At 31.6% G+C, this 13554-nt stretch overlaps 1 protein-coding gene across 2 annotated transcripts; it reads left to right on the plus strand.

Annotated features, from left to right (window-relative positions):
* The first annotated feature begins 4885 nt into the window (after positions 1–4885).
* On the plus strand, positions 4886–12859 carry LOC100811118 (ras guanine nucleotide exchange factor L). Of its 2 annotated transcripts, none has more exons than XM_041013322.1 (11): positions 4886–5588; positions 5742–6006; positions 6659–6815; positions 6938–7664; positions 7776–8205; positions 8322–8503; positions 9318–9477; positions 9596–9823; positions 9907–10257; positions 12084–12185; positions 12302–12859. In XM_041013322.1, exons 1-11 carry the CDS (start codon positions 5092–5094, stop codon positions 12530–12532), a joined length of 3330 nt encoding a protein of 1109 aa, XP_040869256.1. In that variant the 5' UTR covers positions 4886–5091; the 3' UTR covers positions 12533–12859. The 2 variants fall into 2 exon arrangements, with proteins under 2 accessions (XP_040869256.1, XP_040869255.1); XM_041013321.1 differs by having other exon boundaries at positions 4892–5588; positions 6659–6836.
* Positions 12860–13554: the final 695 nt, after the last annotated feature.

Raw genomic sequence — 13554 nt, forward strand, 5'->3', positions numbered from 1 at the left:
CATGTTGTATTGTGATGTTTAATGTGCAGTTTAATAGTTCTTCTCAGTGTAATTTTATTGTTTTAAACTCCATTGCAAAAACTTGAATGTGTAAAACATGACTTTTAATCGTTTGTACATCTCAAATATTTTCCCACCTAAAAAGTGAAATTTTGAACTTGCTGTTACTGAAGAAACATTGCTTAATTAATTGCACCGGAGTCTAAAATGCTTTTGATAATGGCATGATGCAATGGCATATAGCACACCAACAGAATGTGGTTTTAGCTCACCAAAAACATGGTCCTTCACTCTTTTCTAATACTTCATATGTGTCTATCATTTCGTTAACATAGAGAATGAGAAATATAAGTTTACCCCCACAAACCCTGAGATATTGATCCAATTTATTTTCCTTAAAATTTGTGGAAGTCAAGTAACGAATTCATCAACGCTCCTTTCTACCATCTATAAAACCTCATGTTGTTGCGTATAAATATTGTCGTATAGATCAGTTAAGAAAGGTGTCTTTACATTCATTTGATAAAATTCCAAATCATCATTACAATTCTAAAAGAATCCTTTGGTGATACATGAGAAAATGTTTCATTGTAAACAATATCTTCCTTTCAAGTGAACCTTTTAGCTACTAATATTAACATGGTAGGGCTCTTTACTTTTTCCAGAACTCGTTTCATAGTCATAACAGGTTAGGAGAATATGATAAAAATATGATAAGATATCAAATGTTTATTACACGTTAGATAACAAACAAAATAACAATATGGTATGATATAAATTAAGATTAATTAAGTTTTTAATCTCTCATCTTTTTTAGATTTTAAGTTTTAGCCTCTTAAATTTTTTTAATTACTTTTAATTATTCATTAATTTTTTGTTAGTAGTTTTGGTCCTTCTAAAAAATTTGTCCATTTTAGTCTCTCATTTATTTTATTGTATAAAATTAGTTTTTATTTTACTTATTTTTAGTCTCTGGTTTATTTTATATTTAAGACTAATTTTGAATAATAAAAATAAATGGAAAACTAAAAATGGGAAAAAATTAAAAATAAATAAAAATATTGACAAAAATTAATAAAAGACTAAAAGTTATCAAAATTTGAAGGACTAAAAATAAAAATTCAAAAAGTTGAGGGACTAAAAATTTAATTATTTTTATAAATTACATCAAAAAAATTATTTGTTATTAGACATACATATAGTTTTCTAAAAAATAGCTTTCAAATTTTTTTACAAATTATGAAAATATAAAAAAAATATAATTTAATTAAATTATATTGTTTTATGCAGTTACTTTTCTTATAACTACAAAGAAATTATAAGTTTTTAAAAATTATAATTATTATTCAAATATATACTATTATAATTATGCAGTTCCTTTTCTTATAACTACAAAGAAATTATTAGTTCAATTTTTTTTAAAAAAATATATACTATTTTTGGTCATCATATATTACAAAAAAAAAGATTATTTTTGGGATGATTGAGATGTAATTTTTTTTTATGAAAGAAACTAAAAAGAAAAACTTTTGAAATTAGAGAACTAAAAATAAATAAATTTACAACATAAAAAATGACCCAAATTTAAGGAAACAAAACATATTCAAGTTTTTTCACCTTAAATAAACATTTGATCCCTATAAAATAAGGGACGTTTTTATTTTAGTCTTTTAACAATTTTTGTGTTGATTTTAGCATCACATGTAATATCAATTTTTTTAAAATTAAAGAACATGTCTGTATCTTAACAAATAGTGAAATGATCTTATTATGCTTTGATGGGTTAAGGAACCTGATAGTGATTTATTTTTTAGATATTATTATAATATGTGTGGAATCATATTAAGACTCTTGTTCATAATGCACAAATTGTTGCTATTGGAGTTGAAAATCATAAAAATGATTAAACTTCTTAAAAGTCATTATCTAAAAGATTTATATGTAGTATTTCATACGAATATCTCATGATACAACAAAAACATCTTAATGGAACTAAAATTATAAACACGCAAAGATAAACAATAAAAAAGAGGAGGAATAAATAATAATAATAATAACATTAAAAAAATATGATCAAAAACCAAGTTAGTGTTTGAAACAAAAATGCCAAAGAAATATATTATGTGTACCTAGGAAAGGTTTACATATGGTTGGTTGGTATATATGTGGTAGTTGACTTTTTGGCAATTAATTCCCTAGAGCTTTCACATGCACTTGCTTTTGCTTGTTTACAATGTGCAGTAACTGAATGAATACACGGCACAGGTGTTGTCGTTGGTTGGTTTATGGTTAAATAAATATAAGATAAATTACAAGTTAAAAGATATTATAATTAATTAGTTTAAATGGTAAATAAAATTTGTTAGTTAATAAAATCTCCAATGTTCAAAGACAAATTAAATTAATTATAAAATTTTCAACGTTTTGAAATAAATTATATTAGTTATAAATAATTTATAATATTTTTTAATTATTCTTTTTTCAAAAAAATTCTTTTAAAATAAAGATTAAAATTACAACCCAAATTACCCGTGAATGTATTTTTTCAGTAGTAAAGTACCTAAACTCCGGTCAGTAGATAATTTTCATCTCGACCTTTTGGGCATTGTCGCACGGAAGAACCGAAAAGGTTTGGGAAGATTTGGAAAAACCAAATAATTTGTCTTTGTGAACTTTTAGATAAAGATTGTATCCTACACTGTACACTGTCCACTAACTCATAACCAGGATCGTGGCAACTGCAACGTTATTTAGCGGTTGCCTTAGGCCCCTAGATTATCTAAGGCATAACAAATGCTATACTTTTTAAAAATATATTAATTATTTTTTTGAATTTTTATATAATATATTATATAATATTAATTTTAGTATGAAGACTGTAATTTTAAAATTTTGTTAATTGGCCAATTGAAAATCCTGAAAGAATATAAATTGAGAAGAATATTACATTAATCTTGAAAAGATTTCAACTTCTGCCGAATATTATTGAAAATTTAGATATTTTTAAAAAAATAAAGATATTGCAAGAAGTATAGGCAAAAGAAATTCATATTTTACTAAAAATATTAATTATTTAAAAATTCAAATATATACATTATATTTCAAAGTGTTATTGATAATACTTGTAATTTTTATTATTGTTGAAAGTAATTTTGTAAAATTCAAACTACTCAATTTTTTTTTTATATAAACTATGTTAAAAGATAAATTGAATGTTTTTTTTTATATATTATTGATGGTAAGAGTTTAGAAATACTTAATTATATAACTCCGGTGAGCAATTTTGTAATCGATAAAATAAAATGAGATTTGACAACTTATATTAAATTAGTCTTTAAATATACTCGGCAAAGGCCTTAAAAAAACGCGTAGACACGGTCCTGTTCATATATAACTATCATCTCGAGATGGACAAGAGCTAATGCTGGCTTAAGAAAGTGTAATGTTGATGCTACAATCTTTGCGAACCATGGCAACTATGGCGCAAAAGCTTGTATCCCCAATGATCAAGGTAATTTTGTTGTTGCTCTCTCATCCCACTATGCAAGAGTTCTACCAATCCAAGAAGCCAATTGCAAAATGTTGTTTTTGAAGTTGATTGCAAACAAGTGTATCACACCATGATATCTCCAACTTGCTCCATTACAAAGACGGTGTCCATTATTGCCATTTGCAAACAAAAATCGAGCTTAGTCCACAACTCTTCTACGAGTTTAGTTCACAAACAAACCAATCTAGTCACTCATTCGTTAGCTCTAGCATCTCGATTCTATGCTAATCCGCACATGTTTCATAATGTTTCGAATAGTATTTGTGTTCTTCTTCTTAATGATATGAGATAATCATCTTTCATGAAAAAAATTACTAGAGTTAGATATTAAGGTACTCGTGCCTGAGCTCATATCCATTTAGTGGATAATTATCTTACTTATTATTGATTATCATATCTAATTATAAAAAAAATTAAAAGATAAAATACCATTCTTGATTGAAATTCTTTTCTCTTCACACAATCATGCTGTTCGATCAACAAATTACAACAAAAGTTTATATTGTGTTTGGCGATCTCTACTTCCTCACCCCAACATACGTTAATAAGCATAGGTTGATTTCAACTCTCACATACTTCTATGTTCAATGGTATGGAAATTTATACTACCAACAAATCAAACACATACTTAATCTCCGGGCTGAAATCTTATACCAGTTATTTCTTTCTCTCTGATTTTTTAAATCTTTTTTCCAATAAACACGATGAATTGTAATCTGGGTAAAATTGAAATAGCATGAGATCATCGACTTTTTACTTTTTTTTAAAAAATTATTGATCTATAGTTTCATAATTTATATTTTTTAGTTAAAATGATTTTTTAGTTTCCAATTTACAATTTAATTCTCTTTTAGTTTAAAACTGATTTTTTTATTTTAATTCTTTCTCTTGAAAGTGATTTTTTTAGTTTATATAATTTATATTTTAATTACCTTTTAGTCTTTATTAAAAAAATATATAAAAATAATTAGTTACAAATTAATTATAAATTATAAATTATTTTTTTATCATAAATTATCTTGTGATAAATTAATTATAAATTATTTATTAATATTTTTATAGTTAATTATAATTGATAATATTAATTATTTTTTGTGATAAAGACTAAAAAAATTAAAATATAAAATATAAAGATTAAAAAGATTATTTTTAAACTATAAAATTAAAAAAAAAAAATACAAATAATAAAGAATAAAAAAATTACATTATAAAAACTAAAAAAATAAAATATAAATTATATGATTTAAAAAAGAATTAAAATATAAATTATAAATGAGTAATTAATTTTTTTTCTTAAATATGATGATAAACCCCGCAGCCTCTTTTGGCCGTGACCCCTGAAAACCTAGTAATTAGTGCCGAAAACGGGGGCTATTATCGTACCCTGCCTTAACGCACGTTTGGCAACCAACGTCTCGATTCACGATTAGTCCCCCAAATATTCAAATCTGCAAACGCTGCCTCTAGATTCTAGCCTTCTAGGGTTTCTCTTTCCCCCTTGCCATTCTCCACTTCCAAATCCGCGAACCCTATCGGAGCCAATGCAACTTGTTCACTCCGACGAACCCGCGCCAGAGCGCCGCGACTGGCCGGAGAAACCCGAAGATCCTAAAGCCGACAACGATTCTCTCGACTCCGGAACCGACGACGGCGCCGCTCTCGACGTCACCGGAAAAAGCGTCGAGTTTCCGGCGGCGGAGAACGCCGAGGACTCCGCGGAGTGCCTTTACGTGTACAAGAACGTTTACAGCTTGATTCCGAAGTCGGTTTCGCGGCTCGCCCGGTTGCGAACGCTGAAGTTCTTCGGAAACGAGATTAACCTTTTTGCGCCGGAATTTGGGAACTTGACGACGTTAGAGTGCTTGCAGATGAAGATTTCCTCGCCGGGGATTGGAGGCTTGCCGTTGCACACGCTCAAGGGTTTGAAGGAACTCGAACTCTCCAAAGGACCTCCTAGACCCTCGGCTTTTCCGATTCTGACCGAGATTTCGGGTCTCAAGTGTTTGACCAAGCTTTCCATTTGCCATTTCTCTATTCGGTTTGTGTTCGTTCCTCTTTTGCTACTAAACTTTCACTTCATTTGTCTGAATTATTCTTGTTTTCACTGAATTGTGGTTCTAGATTACAAAAAAATGTGATATTTGTGGAGCATTAAGATATGTGCGTGTGTGTGTGTGTTTTGAAACTATAGATACCTTCCACCGGAAATTGGATGCTTAAAGAAACTGGAGTATCTTGATCTTTCGTTCAATAAAATGAAGACTTTGCCGGCGGAGATTACTTATTTGAAAGGCTTGATATCGATGAAGGTTGCGAATAATAAGTTGGTGGAACTGCCGGCAGCGATGTCTTCTCTGTCAAGGTTGGAGAGTTTAGACCTGTCGAATAATAGGTTGACTTCGTTAGGGTCCCTTGAACTTGCCTCAATGCATAGACTTCAAGAGTTAAATCTTCAGGTACTTAGTTAAATATGTGTTATTCTCGGTTGGGGATTTTGCTGTTTCAGACTTTGCTAGTTGTTTTAATATATGCTGAAGCTAATTTTGTTTACCTTAAATGCGCACACACATATGATGGGAGAAATATATTCTTATTCATTTGATTCATTGCCATGAAATTTTTGGGTGTCTATGATAGCTGTTTTAAATTACATCTCAAGGTCCGTAAGTGTAAACTTGTTTTGGTTTGTTAGATCAGCTTTTTGGTCTAAACTAAATTACCGAAAGTGCATGTTTGCATTCCTTTTATGGCTGTTTGTGCGTACTAGTGTCTGATATGCAATCTTTGTCTTGTTTCCTTTGCTTGAATTGGTGTTTAATATGCATTTAATTTGGTGGAATCTGACAGTGTTTTACATGGAGGGACCGCATTGAAGGTGCCTCTGTGCATCCAAGGTATTGATTTTGTAGCTGTAGCTAGCATATGAAACAAAACGATAATGATTCTGGGTGTAAATGGCAGTGCACATTTATCTACATTTTACATTACTTTTGTGTGTTATTAAGGTTCTAGCTATATAATTTAGTGTTTTGATTTTTTTATAAATCGTATGATTTTCATATGCCTAAATAGCTTTTAACTTATTTGTATGTATATTTATTGTTCAAGTACAACAAGCTGCTCAGAATTTTCCAAATTCCTTCATGGATGTGTTGTAATATGGAGGGAAATGATGAAGCTAGATACAAAGATGATTGCAGTTCTTCTGTTGAAATGGATCTTTACGAAAGCAACTTTCAGGAAAATGATGAAACCCTTTCTGATGGTGAGGCTTATAATGCATTTGGTATATTACCCCTCGTTTAGTCTTTGCTCTTCCCATTTGCAGTGTGAATGATTGAGTTCATGTATTTAAATCCTAGTACTCTTCTATGAATTCTTTTGCAGGCCCTCATAATACCTCATCAAGCATGTTAACAAGCCCCTCATCTAGCAGCAGATGTTTTGCTTCCCGGAAGTCAGGCAAACGGTGGAAAAGGCGGTATTATTTACAGCAGAAAGCTCGTCAAGAACGTTTGAACAACAGTAGGAAGTGGAAAGCTGTAGATCATGATGACCTATTGTTGAGCAAGAAGATTCACAGAATTTCTGAATCAGGAAATCATGATAGTCTTGCTTCTGAAAGTTGTGCAGAAATTGAATCAGAGAATGGGAGCCTGGATGATAATAATAAAAGAATATTCTCTGAACGAGCAGTAAATGACAATGCAATTGATAATGATAACAATGATGAAGTAATTACTGAAAAACAGTTTTCTGGAGAAGATTGCTGCACTACTGAAAGCAAAGATGAAAAAGATGCATCCTTATGCTCCTTAGAGAAGAGGCAAAGTGAACAGGAAGAAGCATCTTGTTTAGAACTTTTGGAGAGTGTTTCTAAATCAAAGAGACATTTAGATCGTGATCTTGATAATCCTAAACCATGCAAGTCTAGAAAGTCAATTAGTTCTAGTTCATTATTGTCTTGCAAATACAGCAAGATCTCATTTTGTGGCACTGAAGACCATTTATCAGATGGCTTTTATGATGCAGGACGAGATCGGCCGTTTATGCCTCTTGAGAGTTATGAGCAAAATCAGTGTCTTGCTTCTCGTGAAGTCATCCTTTTGGACAGGTTTTTTTACGATTATTATTCTTAGTAGTAGAGTAGCAAACTAGTAGTAATGGTTGCATATGATACACTAATTTTCTTCCTAATGTATTTAGATTGTCTGTTATCTTTCAGAAAAAGGGATGAAGAGTTGGATGCTGTTATGCTAGCTGCCCAGGCATTGGTTTATAATTTGAAGAAGTTAAATGGTTTAAACAGACATGGAAACCAGGTCGGGGTTGATAACTTGCAGACGGCATCATTGCTTGCACTCTTTGTATCAGATCATTTTGGTGGCAGTGATAGAAGTGCTATTGTAGAACGGACACGGAAATCTGTGTCTGGTTCAAACTATAATAAGCCTTTTGTCTGTACATGCTCAGCTGGAAGCAGTACCAGTATAAGTTCTCCCACTGAACCAGTTGCAAACACCATAGAAGATATCACTCTTTCAAAGATGTCAGAAAAATCTCTTGACTCTATGAAAAAAAGGCAAAATTCAATCATAATTCCAATTGGCTCTGTGCAGTATGGTGTATGTAGACATAGAGCTCTGCTTTTTAAGGTGATCATTGTTTTTTTGGTGACTTATTATTGTTACTATGTTCATACTATAGTTTTGTGCTGTAGCTTTTCAGTTTTTGTGCCTTATGATCTAATGCTAGTTGATTTGTTTTACAGTATTTATGTGATCACATGGAGCCACCAGTTCCTTGTGAGCTTGTCAGGGGTTACCTAGATTTTTCACCACATGCCTGGAATATCATTCTGATTAAGAGGGGTGCTACATGGGTTCGAATGTTGATTGATGCTTGTCAACCTCTTGATATAAGAGAAGAGAAAGATCCTGAATATTTTTGCAGGTATGTACATCCTGAGTCAAAAGTGGATGTGGAACTCCTTTTCTTTTTTCAAAACACAGTTTGGCTTGGTATTGTATAATATTGTCATATTTATATTGCTTTTACTTGAGTTAGCTATATTTAAGATTAGTTTTGTATGCCAATTAAGTTTAGTTATTCTTGATTCATGTTGAAAGATAACTTTTGGTGTTAGTTCTATTCCGGTTATAAATTTAGTATATGTTAAATAATCATCAATCATTTGGCATTTTAGAACTTCAATTGATTTTCGAAATTAAATCTTATATCATATTGTAATGTGGAAAGAATATTGCTTATGGTTTAAAATTACCAAACTAAAACCAGCAAACCTGGATCCAATTTTAGTCCAAATATTTATGTAATATCTTCATGGAGCCTAATCTTGTATAAATTACTGAATGTCATAGATTTCTCCAAACCCAGTCTTAGATCCGGTGCATGTTTGAATAGGGTTTCAAGCATATTTTTGAAAGTTAGCATTACATTTTGTGTAATTATTTTTATAATATCTCTATGGAACCGTATCCCGTATGAAACTAAATGAATATTAGTGACTTTGAATATCATAGTTTTTGTACTGTTGGATAAGGTGTTTAGTCAGCATTACATTTGCAATGATTAACAAAATTTGGACCCAAATGTGTATCTTTGGTAATTGGTTGGCAGTGGCAGAATTCTTCATGTTAATTCAAATTTCTTAATATGGATTTATTCATCATCCTAGAACTTTATTTAAATTTGACTTCTGTGAAATTATATGGGGTTATTGAATGCCCGATGACTTGGATTCCAGGTACATACCTCTTAATCGAACCACAATTCCTCTATCAACTATAGGATGTCCAGGTCCTGATTATTCTTTTCCATCTCTCACTACATGTGATGAACTTGAGACAAAGGCTTCGACTAGTTTAGTTAAATGCAAATTCGGATCAGTTGAGGCTGCAGCAAAGGTTTGTAATTAAACATAATGGCCATGACTTATTCCACTTTCCTCGTCATTTAAAATGTTGTTGTGATTATTTGGATATAATATGGTGCACTTCATACACATTTTGTGTGGTATTGTAGGTGCGTACTTTGGAAGAGCAGGGGAGTTCGGCAGACAAAATTAAAAACTTCAAATATAATTGTTTGGGAGAAATTAGAATTCTTGGTGCTTTAAAACACCCCTGCATAGTGGAAATGTATGGACACCAAATTTCATGTCAATGGTCTGTCTCAGCTGATGGTAATCCTGAACACCGTGTATTAAGATCTGCAATTTTTATGGAGTATGTGGAAGGGGGCTCCCTAAAAGTAAGATTTTCTCTATCATTTATTTGTTATTATTAACATATTTTTGGTTGCTTTTAAAAAGTTCACACTTAATTTTCTTGCAGAGCTATCTGGAGAAGCTGTCAGAAGCTGGTGAAAAGCATGTTCCTGTGGAGTTGGCTTTGCTTATTGCCAAAGATGTCTCTTGTGCATTGTCAGAGCTGCACTCTAGGCACATAATTCATCGTGACATAAAAAGTGAAAACATACTGTTTGATTTGGATAGGAAGAGAGATGATGGAACTCCCACTGTGAAGCTCTGTGATTTTGATAGTGCAGTGCCACTAAGATCAACTTTACATGCGTGCTGTATTGCTCATGCGGGAACACCTCCTCCCTGTGTATGTGTTGGAACACCTCGGTGGATGGCTCCAGAGGTCATGCGGACTATGTATAAAAAAAACTCCTATGGATTGGTAAGATCCTCCTCCTACCAATCAGCCATTTATTTTGAGTTTATCACTAATTGTGTTGCTGACATTTAATTTTCAAAAGTTTAACTATAGGTCCGGGTCCTTTTATTTTGAAGTTATCTGTGATGTTGGAAAAGGATATTGTGTTTATGTAAATGCGCTATTAATAAAAATAATGGGAGGTAGTTCTCTATGATAAAACCAAATATATTTTGGAAAAATGACTTCTCCCTTTCTTTCAGCAATTTCCTAGCTTTCTTCAACACTTTTCTTTTTCACTGTCCCTATTATTGTATTTCTGCTTTTATCTCCCACCTATTTATGCACATAGCTGTGTACCTATTTTATGTAGTTATATTACATATGCTAATGGGGAGTGAATATAAACTTTGGCAAACCTAGAGGGAATGAAACTGGAGACCTCCCAGTGTTAGATTCCCTTTAGGAGGCATTTAGTGTACAAAATCATTTTGTTCCCAGGAATCGTGTTTCTTGGGAATGCCATAAATATGTTTGATATGTCTTAAATATTCACTGGAATGAGACATAATCATAAAAAAAATTCCCCATACATGGTAATCTGGAATTCTTATTCCCTCCCATGGGAAAATTGTAGTGAAAAACATAATTAAAAAATTATTCTTGGGAATGTTGAATTTTTATGAATGATTTTTAAAATTGTCATACCAAACAAAGAAATTAACATTCCCAACTTAAGATTTCTCCTAAACTTAAAAAGAATCCCTCTACCAAACACCTCCTTAGTTGCAAAATTGTTTTACAGTAATTTAGGTAAATTCATTGTAAAGTACATGGCTGAAGTTATCAGAGACTACATTAGTTTTACAAATAATTCGTTTTGATGTTACCACTAGTACATTCTTGACTGTATAATGTTGATATATAATAATCTCCTTGAAAGATACCTCAAAAGAAAATCATGTATATCTAACAGTATTCTTGACATGGATAACCAGTAAAACAAACTGATGTTAATATTATATTATAAGAAAAGTTGTCTTCTGTTTTATTTTAGGTTACTATACTATTATGTAAGCTGGTGCAATGCATGGGCCATTTTTTTTAAAATTTATTTTAGAACTGAATCATATTCACAAAATGAATACATAGTATTAGGAAATTTAAATGTTTTTTTATATTCTATTGTTGAATAAAAACTATTTCAAATAGAAAAAAACTAAAAATTTAGTTTTGCATAATGTGAAAAGTTGTGTTTTAGGTTATTATACTGGGAAAGATTAAGAGAATCGTGTTCATAAGATTTATCATTGTATGATACTATGATTTATGTGTTTGCCAGAGGATCTTGTGTGGGGCTAGGTTTGCTTCTCATTTGAACTTTATAGATAAATTTATGTCTGATGTCTTCTTTGGACTCCCCTTTTATTCTAGTGTTCCAATCTAGTGTTCCAATCGCATCATCATTTAGAATGTGTTCCTTAGGACACTAAGTCATTAATTTGCATGGACATGTCATGTAATCCATAATTTGGGAGAGACCACAATTGCTTTAGCTAAAATAATAAAACATCAGTAATAATACAATTATTTTAGGAATTTTGTTGTTCTGCTGCCTCTTAAAATTCAGTTAGTTTATCAAAATTGTATGATATCCCTGTGTAGCAAGAACAAATTTGTTGTTCCATTTCCCCCCCCCCCCCCCCCCCTCTTGTTTTGGTTAGAGGTGCAAGTGCATATGTTGCTTCATGACTTTAGTCAAGAATAGATGTATAGTGAAAATTATTTAATTTGCTCAGCAACCAGAAATAGTATCTTGGGTTGTAATTTATCTCTTTATCTTGTGACAGGAAGCTGACATTTGGTCGTTTGGATGTTTACTTTTGGAGATGCTGACTCTGGAAATTCCATATTCTGGACTTTCAGATTCACACTTCCTTGATAGTCTGCAGGTATGATCATCTTTTGTTCCACTTTTTGTACTCCACGCCAGTGCTTGTAGTATTTGGGTTCATGTGCAACCCTAACATACCTATTTTAATTAATTTTATTACAATGACCAATACAGATGGGTAAACGACCAGAATTAACTGATGAGCTGAAAGTATTGAGTTCAATGAATGAACCCACCATGATTGCATCTGGTGAAGAACTGGAAAAATCAGATGCTGAGGTAGACATGTTGAAATTCCTTGTTGATTTGTTTTATAAGTGCGTGGAAGAAAATCCAAGCAAACGTCCTACAGCTGAAGAAATCCATAAAATGCTGCTTGCACACACAGGTCACTTACAAGTTTAAGATTTTAGGACGATTTAGTTAGGTTATTGGAGTGGCCCGGTCCTAGCGAAATATATCATTATAAGAAAGTATATTCATTCTTTTTTCTCCATAATGTGTGTTAGGGCTAATCCAAGAATAATTGTTTGTACTAGGTCCAAGTCTTCAGTGAGTTGTATCGTTTGTATATTATTTTCAAAGGGTTAGATCCATGCGGCTCTAATATAAGTCTGATTGAGATCTTTATAGTGTAGCTAGATCTCTTTCGGATTGTAAACGTTGAGACGAACATGAGTTCAACCATTCTGCAAGTGTATCTGATTAATTTATTGATGCCATTGAATTGAATCGAATCCTCTGATTAATTTATTGATGCCTTTGAGTTGTATCCCGTTTTTATTAGAACGTATTATTTTTGCCCAGTTTTGGTGCTATCAAGCTAGGTGTGGGGATTTCCCCCCCCCCCCCCTTAAAATAATTTTGATAAATACGAGATGCATGAGCTTGATTGCTTTATCTTGTATGTTGGCTGTTATCAAAGAACTGTGAATTCTATTTTCCTTGGATCAAGATCCGTACAGTTGTAAAATTGCAGGGAAATAGGATGAGAATAAAGTTTGCAAACCATTTTACCTGGGATAACTTGATGAGAAATGCTAAAATTTAATCATAAAATTTTGAAGGTCTAGTTTCTTATTTAACGAGTTTCAATTATTATTTTCCTATTATTACTTCTTTCACTTTAAAATAAGTATCGTCTGATAAAAATAATTAATAAGTGAAAGATAATAATAATTTTATAAAATTATATTAAACAAATAAAATAATAGTATTAATGTTTTATTGAAAAGTCAAATCCAATACTTATTTCAGGATATTCTTTTTTTTCAAAATGCGACACACACACGGAAGGAGTACTGAATTATAACATACTAGAGTGTGATAGAAGTGTTGTAGAACACTCTCATAACTTGAAAGGAGCATTTGAGGGAAAGAAAGGTTACTGTATTTGTATTGCAAAATCAATTTGTTGATTGAAAATG

Source organism: Glycine max, chromosome 20 (assembly GCF_000004515.6).
Source record: "Glycine max cultivar Williams 82 chromosome 20, Glycine_max_v4.0, whole genome shotgun sequence".
Lineage (NCBI taxonomy): Eukaryota > Viridiplantae > Streptophyta > Magnoliopsida > Fabales > Fabaceae > Glycine > Glycine max.